Source organism: Pleurodeles waltl, chromosome 6 (genome assembly GCF_031143425.1).
Source record: "Pleurodeles waltl isolate 20211129_DDA chromosome 6, aPleWal1.hap1.20221129, whole genome shotgun sequence".
NCBI lineage: Eukaryota > Metazoa > Chordata > Amphibia > Caudata > Salamandridae > Pleurodeles > Pleurodeles waltl.
The window spans coordinates 1,714,871,679-1,714,891,968 of record NC_090445.1 but is presented as its reverse complement, the minus strand read 5'-3'; the positions used below and the strand labels follow the sequence as shown (position 1 = coordinate 1,714,891,968).

At 45.6% G+C, this 20,290-nt stretch overlaps 1 protein-coding gene across 1 annotated transcript in view; it reads right to left on the bottom strand.

Annotated features, from left to right (window-relative positions):
- The window catches only part of TAP2 (transporter 2, ATP binding cassette subfamily B member), a 130,903-nt gene that overhangs the window by 56,029 nt on the left and 54,584 nt on the right, over positions 1 to 20,290 (bottom strand). The window contains exon 5 of the mRNA XM_069241929.1: positions 13,318 to 13,523. Coding sequence (XP_069098030.1) covers positions 13,318 to 13,523 — 206 coding nt within the window. The remainder of the gene's footprint in view (positions 1 to 13,317; positions 13,524 to 20,290) is intronic.

Genomic DNA, 20,290 nt, shown 5'->3' with positions numbered 1-20,290 from the left:
ACATGAAACTGCTGGCAGAGAACGGATGCAGGGGGCCCCAGGTGGACCCCTGCACTGCCAGGGCCTCCCTGGCCAGCACATCGCAATGTTTGTGAGCATGCTGGTGCACCCGGCCACCTCCAGCATTTCTGCTGGTACGATTACGAACCGGAGATAATGCTGTAGGCAGCTTCCCGCTCGGACAGTCGGCGGAAACTGGGGTGTCCGCCCACCGACCTAGTGGGAAGTGCATAACAGCATCGGTAGGGAGGTTGCTGCCCAATGTCTTTACTACAATCAAGGATCTCATATTGTTTGGAAATTCTAGATTTAACTGGGCACCTGCTATGTTCATATTGTAAATGCTCCCCATTGAGGGCTGATGTCTGGGAAAGTTGCATCTGTGTTGGATAGAATTGTAAATATTTCTCCAAGAACAGCCCATATGTCTGTGGCAGCCATGGAACTGATCTTGCGAAATTACAGGAAAAAGAGTTTGGAGCATGTAGGACATGAATGAATGCATGAATGACGTAACTTGTAGAGTGCACAGCTACTCAGTGTTCTGGAGCTGCAACATGAGACTGAGTCTGAAAGGAAACTAGAGGAGTTACTGACTGAAAAGAGGCTTCTTCAGGGCTTTGGGAAAGGCAAATTAGTTTTCTAAGCTCCTTAGTTGCATAGGAAGGAGATTCCATTTTTTGTCCGTGCAGACCAAAAAGACATACCACCTCGTCTAGGTTTTTTGACATCGGGAGCCCTTATCAAGTGAGCTCTACTAGATTGCGAGCTTCTGTTTGGCTGGTATTTATGAATTCTTTTACTCAAAAAGTGGGGGTCAGAATTATGGAATGCCGGATGGGCCAGCATTAATGCTTTGAACATAATCCCCTTATTAACTAGTAGCCAATGCAGTTTATTAAGATGAACGAAGGAAGGAGTACTCGTCTGAAGGTTGAAAAGCAGAGCATCTGCTGTAATCTGAACTACCTGTAATTGTCGAATCAGGTAGAAGGGTAAACCCAGATACAAGACATTTGCGTAGTCTAGTCTAGATAGAATCACAGCTCTGAGCACAGTTTCTGAGCCTCCCATGGAAGAAGGAGTAGGAATTTAGGAAGAGCTCTTCAAATTCAAAAGCAGCTTTTGGCTACTGAGAAAATCTGGGCATTGAAGGACAGTTCGTTATCAAACATGACTCTCCAGTTTCTGGCCGCTTGTGTGGGCGGAGGGGAGTTGGATCGTAAGAAGGCCAGGATCCCAGCCAGACCATGCCAGGCTTGGGCCCAAGAAAGGAACTTCGTTCTTGTCCAGGTTGCACTGCGGGGGACTGTCCCTGAGCCAACAAAGGACCGCTCTCATAGCGTCTGAGAAGGCTTCCTTAGAGGAGAACATGAACTGCTTATCATCAGCATAAGAGGTAATGTTAATGACACATGATTCCTCAAGTGCCACAAGCAGACACATATAGATATTGAACGGTGTAGGACTCATTGCCGAGCCCTGGGGTACCCCGCATTTAAGGGGTTTCTCCTGGGACAAGTGAGGCTTTGCCCATACTGACTGTTCCCTGGAAGGTCATTTGGCATGACTGAATATTCAGATGTGATTAACAGCTTGAACCATCAGCTCTCTACTCAGAACAGCACAGGGGTAGAGACGGCACACCTACCTTTGCACTGATAGCAGAACAGAAGTGAGTGACGTCCCTTAAGTCAACACAGTATCTTTACTGTAATCCATGTTTTCAGATCATTAGGAAATGTGGAGACGTGCAGCCTCAACCGGGCCACCTGTTATGTTCATGTTTGTAAGTGATTCCCATTGAGGTTCCATATTTGTGAATTCAGTATCAGTGCCAGAATGGAAGCCTACATATATATTTCAAGGAGGCCCCAATTTTGCATCACATGTCCATGATTAACGAGTGCTTCCGTGTTGCGGGAATATCTAGTGCATAAACGCCACTACAGCTTTGTGATTGACTGACTGAATCTGTTCGCATTTTCCGCTACCTGTTGCTTTATTAAACATTTGGAAATAAAATTTTGTTACTTAATACTGAATTTCATATAATGATGACAATATGTCTACAAAAAAGAGAACAAATACCTGTTACAGCCACCACAGTTGTGAAGACATCTGCATCAGTCATGTGAGAACTGGTTATAAAATATTACAAATGTATTCTATAATGGCTGCCATGGATGTGCACCCATAGTGCCCATTTTTGTATGTGTTTGTCTCATTATTGCAAACCCATTCAAAGATGTCCGCCGTGGATGCACTTCCATCTTCAGCAGCGACCCTACAGAAGGATTGTTAAAATAATACAAACCTATTATTTTGTAAAAGACTTGCTTGCTTATGCACACTTGCAGATGACTATCCTAAATGCACAAACACATTTTAAGATGGATGCCACAAACTTTAAATAAATAAGGAAGGTGCTCCAATGAAATGGAAAGTAATGGCACGGGATAATTGTTGGTCATGCCAGGCACCACACTGCAATTTGATGAAGATGTTATTCCATTGTCTGCACATCTGTACTTTTTAGTTTAAAGCCTGGAAACAAATGTACTGCTATTTCTAATGTGACAGGAGGAGAACTGTTTCTGTAAAACATTATTGGATCTTAGCCCAAGTAGCTCACAATTTTTTCTTCATGAAGAATTGGATGTATCATTTGTAGAAGATCACATCCCAGCTGCTCTGCTCCTTTTGTGGTTGGGGGTCTGTCCTAGAAGCCCAAGTTACTAGAGCTCTTGGTTGTTGTAGCATTGCATCAAATTACTACGCAATGTAAGAATACCTCGAATGTCAGGTACAACATGGTGGTACGCTGTATGCTTGCATCATAGCTTGCTAATCCACTTTCACTAGCATTTAACAGAGAACACTCATAGTCACCTGCAAGAACATTCTTTAATAACAATTTGAGAATGCTTCAGCTGACATTATTGCTAAAGAAGTTTCTAAACCTCCTTGAATATGGACTTTTGAATTCTTTACTTATGGTATAACTCATACCAATGATGTTTAATACTTACTGTTTCAGCAATTTTCTTATTGATACTCATGTTGATATGAATTATATCATATTTATCTAATACTCCTTGATTTCCTAGTTCAATACAGGCAAATTTTCTTCTTTTCTCTCTCTGTTTCTCTTTTCTGCTTCCACTCATATTTACCGTGTTCACGCTTTATTGGATAACATATCTAATGAGTATTTTCCAATACTTATATTACATTCTTATAATTATGTTCATCTCCTGTATCATTGTGTTCTTCTCTCTTCACTAAAGCATATTTAGACTAAAAGAAGGGAGACCTGGACCTAAGGCGGTGTGAAAGAGAATGCTCTGTGGCAGAGACATACAACTTTGAAGAGCAGGCCAGGGTGACCAGGAGTCGATGCAGAGATCAATGCGCCTCAGAGACCCAACCATAATCCCACACCTTCTGTATCAGCCGAACAGTCATTCAAACATGGAGAAAGGCTTCACCGCACAGGAACTCACTCATAAATAGAAGCAGATATCATTCTGCACAGAACTCACGGAAACATGGATATCAACTCCGCACCGCACAGCAACTCATTCATAAATAGAAGAAGATGTCATTCTGCACAGGACCCATAGAAACATGGAGAGCAACTCCACACCGCACAGCAACTCATTCATAAATAGAGGAAGATATCATTCTGCACAGGACTCACTGAAACGTGGAGAGCAACTCCACACCGCACAGCAACTCACTCATAAATAGAAGAAGATATAATTCTCCACGGGACTCACTGAAACATGGAGAGCAACTCCACACTGCACAGCAACTCATTCATAAACAGAAGATATCATTCTGCACAGGACTCACAGAAAAATGGAGAGCAACTCCACACTGCACAGCAACTCATTCATAAATAGAAGAAGATATCATTCTGCACATGACTCATGGAAACATGGAGAGCAACTCCACACTGCACAGCAACTCATTCATAAATAGAAGAAGATATCATTCTGCACAGGACTCACGAAAACATGGAGGGCAACTCCGCACCGCACAGCAACTCATTCATAAATAGAAGAAGAAATCATTCTGCACAGGACTCACTGAAACATTGAGAGCAACTCCACACCGCACAGGAACTCACAAATAAATTGAAGAAGATATCATTCTGCACAGGACTCACGGAAACATGGAGAGCAACTCCACACCACACAGCAACTCATTCATAAATAGAAGAAGATGTCATTTTGCACAGGACTCACTGAAACATGGAGAGCAACTCTACACCGCACAGCAACTCATTCATAAATTGAAGAAGATATCATTCTGTACAGGACTCACGAAAACATGGAGAGCAACTCCGAACCGCACAGCAACTCATTCATAAATAGAGGATATCATTCTGCACAGGGCTCACTGAAACATGGAGAGCAACTCCACACCGCACAGCAACTCATTCATAAATAGAAGAAGATATCATTCTGCACAGGACTCACTGGAACATGGAGAGCAACTCCGCACCGCACAGCAACTCATTCATAAATAGAAGAAGATATCATTCTGCACAGAACTCACAGAAACATGGAGAGCAACTCCGTACCGCACAGCAACTCATTCATAAATAGAAGAAGATATCATTCTGCACAGGACTCACAGAAACATGGAGAGCAACTCCACACCGCACAGCAACTCATTCATAAATAGAAGAAGATATCATTATGCACAGGACTCACAGAAGCATGGAGAGCAACTCCGCACCGCACAGCAACTCATTCATAAATAGAGGAAGATATCATTCTGCACAGGACTCAGGGAAACATGGAGAGCAACTCCACACCACACAGCAACTCATTCATAACTAGAATAAGATATCATTCTGCACAGGACTCACAGAAACATGGAGAGCAACTCCAGACCGCACATCAACTCATTCATAAATAGAAGAAGATGTCATTCTGCACAGGACTCATTGGATCATGGAGAGCAACTCTACACCGCACAGCAACTCATTCATAAATAGAAGAAGATATCATTCTGCACAGGACTCACGGAAACATGGAGAGCAACTCCACACCGCACAGCAACTCATTCATAAATAGAAGAAGATATCATTCTGCACAGGACTCACTGAAACATGGAGAGCAACTCCACACCGCACAGCAACTCATTCATAAATAGAAGAAGATATCATTCTCCACAGAACTCACTGAAACATGGAGAGCGACTCCACACCGCACAGCAACTCATTCATAAATAGAAGAAGATATAATTCTGCACAGGACTCCCGGAAACATGGAGAGCGACTCCGAACCGCACAGCAACTCATTCATAAATAGAAGAAGATATCATTCTGCACAGGACTCACGGAATCATGGAGAGCAACTCCGAACCGCACAGCAACTCATTCATAGATAGAAGAAGATATAATTCTGCACAGGACTCACTAAAACATGGAGAGCAACTCCACACCGCACAGCAACTCATTCAAAAATAGAAGAAGATATCATTCTGCACAGGACTCACGAAAACATGGAGAGCAACTCCGCACCGCACAGCAGCTCATTCATAAATAGAAGATATCATTCTGCACAGGACTCACGGAAACATGGAAAGCAACTCCACACCGCACAGCAACTCATTCATAAATAGAAAAAGATATAATTCTGCACAGGACTCAGGGAAACATAGAGAGCAACTCCACACCGCACAGCAACTCATTCAAAAATAGAAGAAGATATCATTCTGCACAGGACTCACGAAAACATGGAGAGCAACTCCGCACCGCACAGCAGCTCATAGATAAATAGAAGATATCATTCTGCACAGGACTCACGGAAACATGGGGAGCAACTCCGCACCGCACAGCAACTCATTCATAAATAGAAGATATCATTCTGCACAAGACTCACGGAAACATGGAAAGCAACTCTACACCGCACAGCAACTCATTCATAAATAGAAGAAGATTTAATTCTGCACAGGACTCACTGAAACATGGAGAGCAACTCCACACCGCACAGCAACTCATTCAAAAATAGAAGAAGATATCATTCTGCACAGGACTCACAGAAACATGGAGAGCAACTCCGCACCGCACAGCAACTCATTCATAAATAGAAGATATCATTCTGCACAGGACTCACGGAAACATGGAAAGCAACTCCACACCGCACAGCAACTCATTCATATATAGAAGAAGATATAATTCTGCACAGGACTCACGGAAACATAGAGAGCAACTCCGAACCGCACAGCAACTCATTCATAAATAGAAGAAGATATCATTCTGCACAGGACTCACTGAAACATGGAGAGCAACTCCACACCGCACAGCAACTCATTCATAAATAGAAGAAGATATCATTCTCCACAGGACTCACTGAAACATGGAGAGCAACTCCACACCGCACAGCAACTCATTCATAAATAGAAGAAGATATAATTCTGCACAGGACTCCCGGAAACATGGAGAGCGACTCCGAACCGCACAGCAACTCATTCATAAATAGAAGAAGATATCATTCTCCACAGGACTCACTGAAACATGGAGAGCAACTCCACACCGCACAGCAACTCATTCATAAATAGAAGAAGATATAATTCTGCACAGGACTCCCGGAAACATGGAGAGCGACTCCGAACCGCACAGCAACTCATTCATAAATAGAAGAAGATATCATTCTGCACAGGACTCACGGAATCATGGAGAGCAACTCCGAACCGCACAGCAACTCATTCATAGATAGAAGAAGATATAATTCTGCACAGGACTCACTAAAACATGGAGAGCAACTCCACACCGCACAGCAACTCATTCAAAAATAGAAGAAGATATCATTTTGCACAGGACTCACGAAAACATGGAGAGCAACTCCGCACCGCACAGCAGCTCATTCATAAATAGAAGATATCATTCTGCACAGGACTCACGGAAAAATGGAGAGCAACTCTGCACCGCACAGCAACTCATTCATAAATAGAAGATATCATTCTGCACAGGACTCACGGAAACATGGAAAGCAACTCCACACCGCACAGCAACTCATTCATAAATAGAAAAAGATATAATTCTGCACAGGACTCAGGGAAACATAGAGAGCAACTCCACACCGCACAGCAACTCATTCAAAAATAGAAGAAGATATCATTCTGCACAGGACTCACGAAAACATGGAGAGCAACTCCGCACCGCACAGCAGCTCATAGATAAATAGAAGATATCATTCTGCACAGGACTCACGGAAACATGGGGAGCAACTCCGCACCGCACAGCAACTCATTCATAAATAGAAGATATCATTCTGCACAAGACTCACGGAAACATGGAAAGCAACTCTACACCGCACAGCAACTCATTCATAAATAGAAGAAGATTTAATTCTGCACAGGACTCACTGAAACATGGAGAGCAACTCCACACCGCACAGCAACTCATTCAAAAATAGAAGAAGATATCATTCTGCACAGGACTCACAGAAACATGGAGAGCAACTCCGCACCGCACAGCAACTCATTCATAAATAGAAGATATCATTCTGCACAGGACTCACGGAAACATGGAAAGCAACTCCACACCGCACAGCAACTCATTCATATATAGAAGAAGATATAATTCTGCACAGGACTCACGGAAACATAGAGAGCAACTCCGAACCGCACAGCAACTCATTCATAAATAGAAGAAGATATCATTCTGCACAGGACTCACTGAAACATGGAGAGCAACTCCACACCGCACAGCAACTCATTCATAAATAGAAGAAGATATCATTCTCCACAGGACTCACTGAAACATGGAGAGCAACTCCACACCGCACAGCAACTCATTCATAAATAGAAGAAGATATAATTCTGCACAGGACTCCCGGAAACATGGAGAGCGACTCCGAACCGCACAGCAACTCATTCATAAATAGAAGAAGATATCATTCTCCACAGGACTCACTGAAACATGGAGAGCAACTCCACACCGCACAGCAACTCATTCATAAATAGAAGAAGATATAATTCTGCACAGGACTCCCGGAAACATGGAGAGCGACTCCGAACCGCACAGCAACTCATTCATAAATAGAAGAAGATATCATTCTGCACAGGACTCACGGAATCATGGAGAGCAACTCCGAACCGCACAGCAACTCATTCATAGATAGAAGAAGATATAATTCTGCACAGGACTCACTAAAACATGGAGAGCAACTCCACACCGCACAGCAACTCATTCAAAAATAGAAGAAGATATCATTTTGCACAGGACTCACGAAAACATGGAGAGCAACTCCGCACCGCACAGCAGCTCATTCATAAATAGAAGATATCATTCTGCACAGGACTCACGGAAAAATGGAGAGCAACTCTGCACCGCACAGCAACTCATTCATAAATAGAAGATATCATTCTGCACAGGACTCACGGAAACATGGAAAGCAACTCCACACCGCACAGCAACTCATTCATAAATAGAAGAAGATATAATTCTGCACAGGACTCAGGGAAACATAGAGAGCAACTCCACACCGCACAGCAACTCATTCAAAAACAGAAGAAGATATCATTCTGCACAGGACTCACGAAAACATGGAGAGCAACTCCGCACCGCACAGCAGCTCATACATAAATAGAAGATATCATTCTGCACAGGACTCACGGAAACATGGGGAGCAACTCCGCACCGCACAGCAACTCATTCATAAATAGAAGATATCATTCTGCACAGGACTCACGGAAACATGGAAAGCAACTCTACACCGCACAGCAACTCATTCATAAATAGAAGAAGATTTAATTCTGCACAGGACTCACTGAAACATGGAGAGCAACTCCACACCGCACAGCAACTCATTCAAAAATAGAAGAAGATATCATTCTGCACAGGACTCACAGAAACATGGAGAGCAACTCCGCACCGCACAGCAACTCATTCATAAATAGAAGATATCATTCTGCACAGGACTCACGGAAACATGGAAAGCAACTCCACACCGCACAGCAACTCATTCAAAAATAGAAGAAGATATCATTCTGCACAGGAATCATAGAAACATGGAGAGCAACTCCAGACCGCACAGCGACTCATTCATAAATAGAAGAAGATATCATTCTGCACAGGACTCACGGAAACATGGAGAGCAACTCCGCACCGCACAGCAACTCACTCCTAAATAGAAGAAGATATCATTCTGCACAGGACTCACGGAAACATGGAGAGCAACTGCACACCGCACAGCAACTCATTCATAAATAGAAGAAGATATCATTCTGCACAGAACTCACGGAAACATGGATAGCAACTCCGCACCGCACAGCAACTCATTCATAAATAGAAGAAGATATCATTCTGCACAGGACTCACGGAAACATGGAGAGCTACTCCGAACCGCACAGCAACTCATTCATAGATAGAAGAAGATATCATTCTGCACAGGACTCACTGAAACATGGAGAGCAACTCCGCACCGAACAGCAACTCATTCATAAATAGAAGAAGATATCATTCTGCACAGGACTCACTAAAACATGGAGAGCAACTCCACACCGCACAGCAACTCATTCAAAAATAGAAGAAGATATCATTCTGCACAGGACTCACGAAAACATGGAGAGCAACTCCGCACCGCACAGCAGCTCATTCATAAATAGAAGATATCATTCTGCACAGGACTCACTGAAACATGGAGAGCAACTCTGAACCGCACAGCAACTCATTCATAGATAGAAGAAGATATCATTCTGCACAGGACTCACTGAAACATGGAGAGCAACTCCACACCGCACAGCAACTCATTCATAAATAGAAGATATCATTCTGCACAGGACTCACAGAAACATGGAGAGCAACTCCGCATCGCACAGCAACTCATTCAAAAATAGAAGAAGATATCATTCTGCACAGGACTCACTGAAACATGGAGAGCAAATCCGCACCGCACAGCAACTCATTCATAAATAGAAGAAGATAGCATTCTGCACGGTACTCACGGAAATATGAAGAGCAACTCCGCACCGCACAGCAACTCATTCATAAGTAGAAGAAGATATCATTCTGCACAGGACGCACGGAAACATGGAGAGCAACTCCGCACTGCACAGCAACTCATTCATAAATAGAAGAAGATATCATTCTGCACAGGACTCACTGAAACATGGAGAGCAACTCCGCACCGCACAGCAACTCATTGATAAATAGAAGATATCATTCTGCACAGGACTCATAGAAACATGGAGAGCAACTCCGCACCGCACAGCAACTCATTCATAAATAGAAGAACATATCATTCTGCACAGGACTCGCGGAAACATGGAGAGCAACTCCACACCGCACAGCAACTCATTCGTAAATAGAAGATATCATTCTGCACAGGACTCACGGAAACATGGGAGAGCAACTCTGAACCGCACAGCAACTCATTCATAAATAGAAGAAGATATCATTCTGCACAGGACTCATAGAAACATGGAGAGCAACTCCGCACAGCAACTCATTCATAAATAGAAGAAGATATCATTCTGCACAGGACTCACTAAAACATGGAGAGCAACTCCACACCGCACAGCAACTCATTCAAAAATAGAAGAAGATATCATTCTGCACAGGACTCACGAAAACATGGAGAGCAACTCCGCACCGCACAGCAGCTCATTCATAAATAGAAGATATCATTCTGCACAGGACTCACTGAAACATGGAGAGCAACTCTGAACCGCACAGCAACTCATTCATAGATAGAAGAAGATATCATTCTGCACAGGACTCACTGAAACATGGAGAGCAACTCCACACCAAACAGCAACTCATTCATAAATAGAAGATATCATTCTGCACAGGACTCACTGAAACATGGAGAGCAACTCTGAACCGCACAGCAACTCATTCATAGATAGAAGAAGATATCATTCTGCACAGGACTCACTGAAACATGGAGAGCAACTCCACACCGCACAGCAACTCATTCATAAATAGAAGATATCATTCTGCACAGGACTCACAGAAACATGGAGAGCAACTCCGCATCGCACAGCAACTCATTCAAAAATAGAAGAAGATATCATTCTGCACAGGACTCACTGAAACATGGAGAGCAAATCCGCACCGCACAGCAACTCATTCATAAATAGAAGAAGATAGCATTCTGCACGGTACTCACGGAAACATGAAGAGCAACTCCGCACCGCACAGCAACTCATTCATAAGTAGAAGAAGATATCATTCTGCACAGGACGCACGGAAACATGGAGAGCAACTCCGCACTGCACAGCAACTCATTCATAAATAGAAGATATCATTCTGCACAGGACTCACTGAAACATGGAGAGCAACTCCGCACCGCACAGCAACTCATTGATAAATAGAAGATATCATTCTGCACAGGACTCATAGAAACATAGAGAGCAACTCCGCACCGCACAGCAACTCATTCATAAATAGAAGAAGATATCATTCTGCACAGGACTCGCGGAAACATGGAGAGCAACTCCACACCGCACAGCAACTCATTCGTAAATAGAAGATATCATTCTGCACAGGACTCACGGAAACATGGGAGAGCAACTCTGAACCGCACAGCAACTCATTCATAAATAGAAGAAGATATCATTCTGCACAGGACTCATAGAAACATGGAGAGCAACTCCGCACCGCACAGCAACTCATTCATAAATAGAAGAAGATATCATTCTGCACAGGACTCACGGAAACATGGAGAGCAACTCCAGACCGCACAGCAACTCATTCATAAATAGAAGAAGATGTCATTCTGCACAGGACTTACGGAAACATGGAGAGCAATTCCGCACCGCACAGCAACTCATTCATAAATAGAAGAAGATATCATTCTGCAGAGGACTCATTGAAACATGGAGAGCAACTCCCCACCGCACAGGAACTCATTCATAAATAGAAGAAGATATCATTCTGCACAGGACTCACTGAAACATGGAGAGCAACTCCAGACCGCACAGCAACTCATTCAAAAATATACCTAGATGTCATTCTGCACAGGACTCACTGAAACATTGAGAGCAACTCCACACCGCACAGAAACTCATTCATAAATAGAAGAAGATATCATTCTGCACAGGACTCACGGAAACATGGAGAGCAACTCCGCACCGCCCAGCAACTCATTCATAAATAGAAGAAGATATCATTGTGCACAGGACTCACGAAAACATGGAGAGGAACTCCACACCGCACAGCAACTCATTCAAAAATAGAAGAAGATATCATTCTGCACAGGACTCACGGAAACATGGAGAGCAACTCTGCACCGCACAGCAACTCATTCATAAATAGAAGATATCATTCTGCACAGGACTCACGGAAACATGGAGAACAACTCCACACCGCTCAGCAACTCATTCATAAATAGAAGAAGATATCATTCTGCACAGGACTCAAGTAAACATGGACAGCAACTCCGAACCGCACAGCAACTCATTCATAAATAGAAGAAGATATCGTTGTGCACAGGACTCGCGGAAACATGGAGAGCAACTCCGCACCGGACAGCAACTCATTCATAAATAGAAGAAGATATCATTGTGCACAGGACTCACGGAAACATGGAGAGCAACTCCATACCGCACAGCAACCCATTCATAAATAGAAGAAGATATCATTCTGCACGGTACTCACGCAAACATGGAGAGCAACTCCAGACCGCACAGCAGCTCATTCATAAATAGAAGAAGATATCATTCTGCACAGGACTCAATGGAACATGGAGAGCAACTCCAGACCGCACAGCAACTCATTCATAAATAGAAGAAGATATCATTCTGCACAGGACTAACTGAAACATGGAGAGCAACTCCGCACCGCACAGCAACTCATTCATAAATACTGTAGAAGAAGATGTCATTCGACAGAGGACTCACTGAAACATGGAGAGCAACTTCACACCGCACAGCAACTCATTCATAAATAGAAGAAGAAATCATTCTGCACAGGACTCACGAAAACATGGAGAGCAACTCCAGACCGCACAGCAACTCATTCATAAATAGAAGAAGATATCATTCTGCACAGGACTCACGGAAACATGGAGAGCAACTCCGCACCGCACAGCAACTCATTGATAAATAGAAGAAGATATCATTGTGCACAGGACTCACGGAAACATGGAGAGCAATTCCAGACCGCACAGCAACTCATTCATAAATAGAGGAAGATATCATTCTGCACAGGACTTACCGAAACATGGAGAGCAACTCCGCACCGCACAGCAACGCATTCATAAATAGAAGAAGATATCATTCTGCACAGGACTCACGGAAACATGGTGGAGATGACAGTTTGCATTGGAGCTCCCAGGAGCCCAAGCGTACCTCATAGTAGCGGTTGTAGACGGTCTGCAGTCCCGCTGTTATCAGTGTGTCGAGGGATGTAAGAAGAGTCAGCTGCAAGGAGATGTTGAGCATGAAGGCGTATGTGGCAACCACCTTCACCAGGCTTCGCAGGAAGATGTTGACGTTGGCAGCAATGGAGCGGCTCATGCGGGCTGTGTCGGCAGAGAGGCGTGAGGTGATCTCTCCTGCACAGCACAGAGAAAGAAAAGAGCAGCTTAGCACTGGGACATCACTCCTTCTACGAACTTTCTTCTATGTCTATGCTGTCTGATATTAATCTTTTAACAGACCTCTCTGCACTCAACTTCCCCCCCACACCTCGCAAAGTCCACTCCTGATACCAGTTGTGTAGGAACTTGATCCCCCGTTTGCACCGTGGTTGGTGTGGAGGATGCTGGAAAGCAGGTTATTTGTTCCCGGAGGAGATAAGCATAAGGTAGTGTAGGGTCTTCTAGGGGAAGGTTGGTCTTTAAATCTCGTAAATAAAATGCAGCAGAGGTAATGTGCTTGGCATGACACTGAGGATGGATGGGCTTCGCAGCAGAAACTGGACAGAGTGGAGAGGCCAAGGCTAAGAGCTCACCATGAGGCTGGGAGGTTCAGTGGATACTGGACAGAAAGAAAGACTGGAGAGTAATTGGGCGGGAAAGGTCGTCTTTAGGGGAAACTTCATGCACTGGTTGAGGTCTCCAAGAATTATGATAAGGACATTGCCACAAAAGGCATGAAAGAAGGATCAGAACATAGCTAGGGATTAATATTTTCGAACAATAAGTAGCTTAAATGCTGAGAGAACAGTGAGGCCCATATGTATCATTGAGGGAATGATGTTGTGTCTGATGAAGGGGAGGCTGCGGTGTCCTTTGGAGGGGAGGGTGCAGTTTCCACTGGAAGAGAGGTATTATCACCACTGCAGGGGAGATGTAGTGTCTCGTGGAAGGGAGGTGTGACGTCCCATACAGAGAACAGTGCGATCTCTAGGGGAAGGGGAATTGTGATGTCCAGTGTAGGGGAAGGTGTGATGTCCGGTGTAGCGGAAGGTGCAATGTCCCACGGAGGGACATGAGCAATGTCCAGTGTAAGAAGGTGTGTGATGTTCAGTGGCATGGAGGGGGAGATGTCCAGTGGATGGGCGTTTGATACCTCATGGAGGGGAGGGTGTGATGTCCAGTGTAGGGGAAGGTGTGATGTCCAGTGTAGGGGAAGGTGTGATGTCCAGTGAGGAAGAGGTGCGACGTCACAAGGAGGTACATGAGTAATGTCCAGTTTAAGAAGGTGTGTGGTATTCAGTGGCGAGGAGGGGGAGATGTCCAGTGTATGGGCGCGTCATACCTCATGGAGGGGAGGCAGAGATGTCCAGTGGATGGACGTGTGATACCTCATGGAGGGGAGGGTGTGATGTCCAGGAATGGGATTCAGCCAGACATAAGCAACTTCCCCAGAATCACCATGTACCATCATATCTGCAAACAACAACCCTTCTCTAGCACAGAAAGATAAAGGCGGGCACAATACAGAATGCAGAGTTCAGAAACTGGAATGCAGAACTGTGAACATATGCCCACACAGTGTCAACCTGACCAGTTCTAAGTGGCTGAAATTTGACTCCTTCCTCCTGTGAAAACAACAGAATAAGAAGAAAAAAAGCACTTCCTGACTGAAAGAAGAACCGAAAGGGGCAGTACTTTTGTTGACCCTGGCTTTCCATGAAAGTGCTATAGACACTAGTCCTCTTACCCAACAATTCATCTATCATCTGGACACAGACTCTGTACATCTTGGAGCAAAAACTATGTTGGCCAGTGTTCTTCTTCAGACTGGACACAAGTTGGGGTCCTGGGGACCCTTGCTACTGCTGTGACCTGTTGGAGGCGAGGAGCAGGGCTGTCTCGCACGGAGAGTATCAGCCCTGACCACTGAGAGCCACACATAACTGTCCTGACTGAAGACCTGAGGATTAAAGGGACATTGGCCATCGAGGACCAGCAAGACCCCTACAACACAGGCCAAGAAGCAATACAAAGACCACAGACAAGGATCGCATGGGCATGATGCTTCACAGATGTTTTATTGACAAACACTGGTGAGCCTGAACTGCTGCCACCCTATGTCCATAGTGCACTTACATCTGCGCAACCTCAGTTCAAGATAGACTTGGAGGTCTTGGAACTTGACACTCATTGTTCTGACTGAACATGGGGATCCTGATTCTGAAACAGTTTGAACCATTTTTAGCTCATACTTTTTCAGAGAGTCACAGTTGGTCCCTTACTCCAAAACGTAGTTCCCAGTTGGAAGTGGTGAAGTTGCGTGGCCCAGTGGGCACCCGGTCACTGGAATATTTTGACCGTGACTCCCCGTTTCAGATGCAGGTCCCAAAATTCTCTAAGGGTTGGATGGAGATCTGTCCAGTGAGTGGTAACCACAATGTTGTTCCTCTCAGAGGGTAGGGTGTGTCATAGCAAGACTTCCATACCCCTGGTCTGACATTGTCCGTTGTAAGCGGTGAAGCAAAGCTAATGAGTCCGAAAGCATACTGAGCCCACCTGTATGCAGCCGATAGGATAACCAGTGCATGGGACCAATGGTATCAAAAAGGCAGCACTGGACATGTTATATATAACATTTAAAGTCTTATCCTTCCCCATCCACCCCTCTATCTGGGAACACAGACTTTAGCCACGTTTGGTAGAAGAAGTCTTTCTTGGAAAGAAAACAGATGTAGAAAATTAGGGGTTCTGTTTAGTGAGGCCAGCATCATGACATCTGAGCAAATTAAACACGATATTGGCCTCAGTGAATGAGAGAGGTTCAGGTTCACACATAATATATCTCTGGGCAACATACACAACTGTAGGGAAAGGTACTTCCAGTTGCCTAACACCTTTCGAAAAACCTGCACAGCGACACCTTCGATAAGCACATAATATGTACTCACAATACTCCGCGCAGCAGAACCACAACACAACTGTGGTTTCCAGAAGCCTGGGAGAAACCGCTGGGCGTCACATTCATTTATAAACAGTGGCCTGAGCTCAGCGTCCTACCGGGAAGAGGTAAACCCTAAAATACTTTGCAGATGACAGCGTACTCCATATTTAGCATAAATCGGAGAAGTGCTGGAGTGAATGTGGTGAAAAGGGTACCCTCCCCCATACTTTATGGAACTGCCCAAAGCTCAAAGAATATTGTGGAAGGGTACCGCAAGACATATAGGATATCACCGGGATCATAGTACTCGGGTGGCTGCCCGACATTAAGTGGAGGACCAAGAAGGTCATCAAAAAGCTTTTACGCTTGTTACTTCTCAAAGGCAAAAAGACTGTCCTGAGGCAGGAGAGTTACACTTGTGTGTAAGAGTCTGGATACCGTATCGGGCGATTAGCCATGCTTTATAAATCCTGATTGATTGATTAATTGATCACTGATTATGGTCAAGGCTAGGTATGGAAAAGACAGTGCATGGTATGCCTGGTAGAGAGAAAGAATTTAGCACTCAGTGGTCTCCACTGTTGGATTTCCTTGCTGGACATGCTAGAGACCTGACATGTCAGAGAACGCTTGGGGCAATCCGAATCCTATCAAGGGATCTGTATCCAATAGATGGAAGTCCCTGAAGTGATACAATAGGGAGCCTGCATTAGAAGGAGGTGTTTCTTCCCTCCTGCAGGAAGCCACAGAGGTGTTGGCCCAAAGGGTGAGCTTCATAGGAAAAGCCACCTTAGAAGGGCAAATGGGAGACACTTGGGAGAGGTGCTACTCTATTATCTAGGTAGACAGGCTGGCACCAAGCCGGTTTTCCAAGGGTATGTAGCCCCCATAGTAGCCACACCTCTGAGTTGGGCTAGGGAGCTCCGGACACCAAGAGAGGGATCCCATCCTGTTGGAAGTGGGCAGAATGGTGCATCCTGGAATAGCACGATGCCACACTTTGCAGGAGGTGATCGTCAGGTGGGAGGGAACCTGGTAGTTCATTGGCTACCAATAGTGTCTAGCCCTAAGAGAATTTTCTAGGCATATGTAGGGCACCCGTAGCACCACGAACTCAGATCTCGACTGGACTGAAAGAAGAACCAAAGAAGGACTGCCATGCTGCACCAAGTTCGCACTGAAGAGAGGCTGCACCAATGTGGACTGCACTGCATCTAGTGGCTAGCAAAGAACTTTCTGCATCTGGTGGCTAGCAAAGCAGAAGGGTCTGTGCCTGCTGTGTCCTGGTCATGAAGAAGTAATTTGCCAAGCCCAACCGAGGCAAGAGACAGCAAGAGCCACCTGGCTAGCCTCTGGTTCCCAGCATGGGTCCATAACAGCTGAAGAAGCCTGCTAAGTTCGAGTGGTATCCCAGGTTTCTGGATTGCCGCTCCTCATTATCGTGCAGCATCAGAAACCAGGATCTGATGCTCAGAATGTGGTCAATCCATTTTAGTTTCCCATTGGGCACAGGAGTTAGCTTAGCTTTCGGCTTGCAGGCCTGTTGTCCCCGTCACCTAGTGACCTTTTACCCACTTAGCATGCTCTGTTTTATTCTATTTATTTTATTATTTCTTTTAGCTGGCTGCCATTACTTACATTTTATAAGAAATGTTTTATTTTTTATTATCACTGCCATCCTGAGAAGGCATCATTATCGGCGTCACTATTAGTGATACACGCAGGTATTGGCATCATGTCCCTTTCTCTCTTACGTGTGACAGGAACATCATGTGCACTTGATAGGGATTGTTTATGCAATTGCAGACACGTCTGTCTCCTTATACGTTGTTTAGGAACATACCTGCGTCAGGGGTCCTACATTATCTGTAGAAAAGCACCTCACACGGAGAAGGTCATTGGAGGGGTTCCTTCCAGATGCCATCTACACTGCATGTCGCCTCGCTACAAACGTCTCCACGGAGTCTGACCTAGAGACCTCATTCCAAGGTAACGAGGGTGGGAGGGGGGGGTGCTTCTCATGGACATGGCATCGGTAGATTAGGTTTATCAAACCTAGCTCTCATTAGGTAGAGATTAGGGGGGGTCATTACAACCCTGGCGGACGGTGTTAAAGCGGCAGTAAGACCGCCAACAGGCTGGCGGTCTTTTTTTGGGAATTATGACCATGGCGGTTACCGCCATGTTCATCCACCGCTTCTCCGTTCGGCCCGCCAGGGCGGAGACGACCGCTGGGCTGGAGACCTGGGTCTCCAGCCCGGCGGCCGTGACAATACCGCCGCCGGTATTGTGACCCGGCTTACTGCCGTGGATATCCAGCAGTAGGAACCGCCATGAAATCCATGGTGGTAAGCACTATCAGTGCCAGGGAATTCCTTCCCTGGCACGGATAGGGGTCTCCCCACCCCCCACCCCGACTCCCTCTCCTACACCCCCCACCACCCCTGCCACCCCCCAAGGGTGGTAGGACCCTCCTCCCCACCCCGACCCCCGACATTACCTTACACATACACACCCGACACGCACGCAGGCACCACCAACACACATACACGTACACACACCGACACACATGCCAACATCCAGGCACACAGTCAGACACGCACACCCACATTCAAACATACACGCACACATCCATACAGACATACCTACAGACATACATGCACTCATTCCCAAAACACGCAACACCCCGCAAGCATACACGCACTCACACACCCCCTCTACATACACCCACGTACACCCCCATGCACGCACACAACACACAACACCCCCCCTCTCCTAACGGACGATCGACTTACCTGTTCCGTCGATCCTCCGGGTGGGGACCGGAGCCATGGGGGCAGCTCCGCCGACACCACACCGCCAACAGAACACCACTGCACAGAATCACAGGACGTGATTCGCTGGGCGGTGTTCTGTTGGCGTGGCGGTGGAGGTGGAGCAACCTCCACTTCCCCGCCGCCCATCACTATGCCTGTTGGTGGCTCTCCATCGGAAAAACAACATGGAGCTGCCAACAGTCATAATATGCAGAGCGGAAAACCGCCACCACTGGCGGTCTTCAGCACGGCGGTCCCTCTGCGGTCTTGTAAAAAGACCGCTGAGGTTGTAATGACCCCCTAGGTGTTCTTGGTTATGAATTTTATATCTCATGTTTATTGCACGATGGTGGGGGGTTTTATATTCACAAATCTCATCTTCACAATTCTGCTTTTATTACTGTTCATTATACTAATCATTGCAGCACATCCATTTATCGTAGATTGCAGTCTTTTCAATAAATATATTGAAAACGCTTCTGCATCTCCTTCATTGCTTATGTGTTTATGAGACGTATTGCTAACGAGATAAAAGGGTAACTTCCGTTCCACCACGACTTCCCTGAGAGGCCTCATCTAGAGCCCAGGTGTAAGGCTGCCAGAAATCACCTTTACTGTCTAGGTTTGGTGAGGTGCTGCTTGTGAGCCAGTAGGGTTGAGTCCACAGTTGTGACTTGTAGGAGTGACTGAGTCACCTACAAACAGAAGTGCTGCCCCCCCCCTAAAGCAACAATCTGCTTCACACGGGAGAGTCATTGCAGTGCAGCTTGACTGCCCAGAAGGCAAGCTACAGCCAGGAGAAAGATTTGGCTGAGGCCGAACGACTGGTACCCCAGTGGCAAATGGACTTCTGCCAGCCTGAAAAGGACCTTGTGAGATCTCACCCCTGTGGCCAGGATCACCTCACCAAACCAGTGGACCAAGGAGTAACTGTAAGAAGACCCCCATCAACCGACTTTCATCCGCAGCATCCTTGAACAACTTAAGCGTCCTGTAGCTTCAGCATCAGGTCCACTTTCATAGGAATTATTTGGACAAAGGATAAAGAGCCTGAACTCCGGAGACTGCTTCTTCTGTGGAGGCAACTGTTTCTGAGACTTTTGCTGGTTCCCGTCACTGGCTTTCTGACAGAGTTGGTCACCAAAAGTAATTCTAGCTGACTGCATCACAACTTGCCCAACTTTTTGGTGAAAAAGGTATCATGT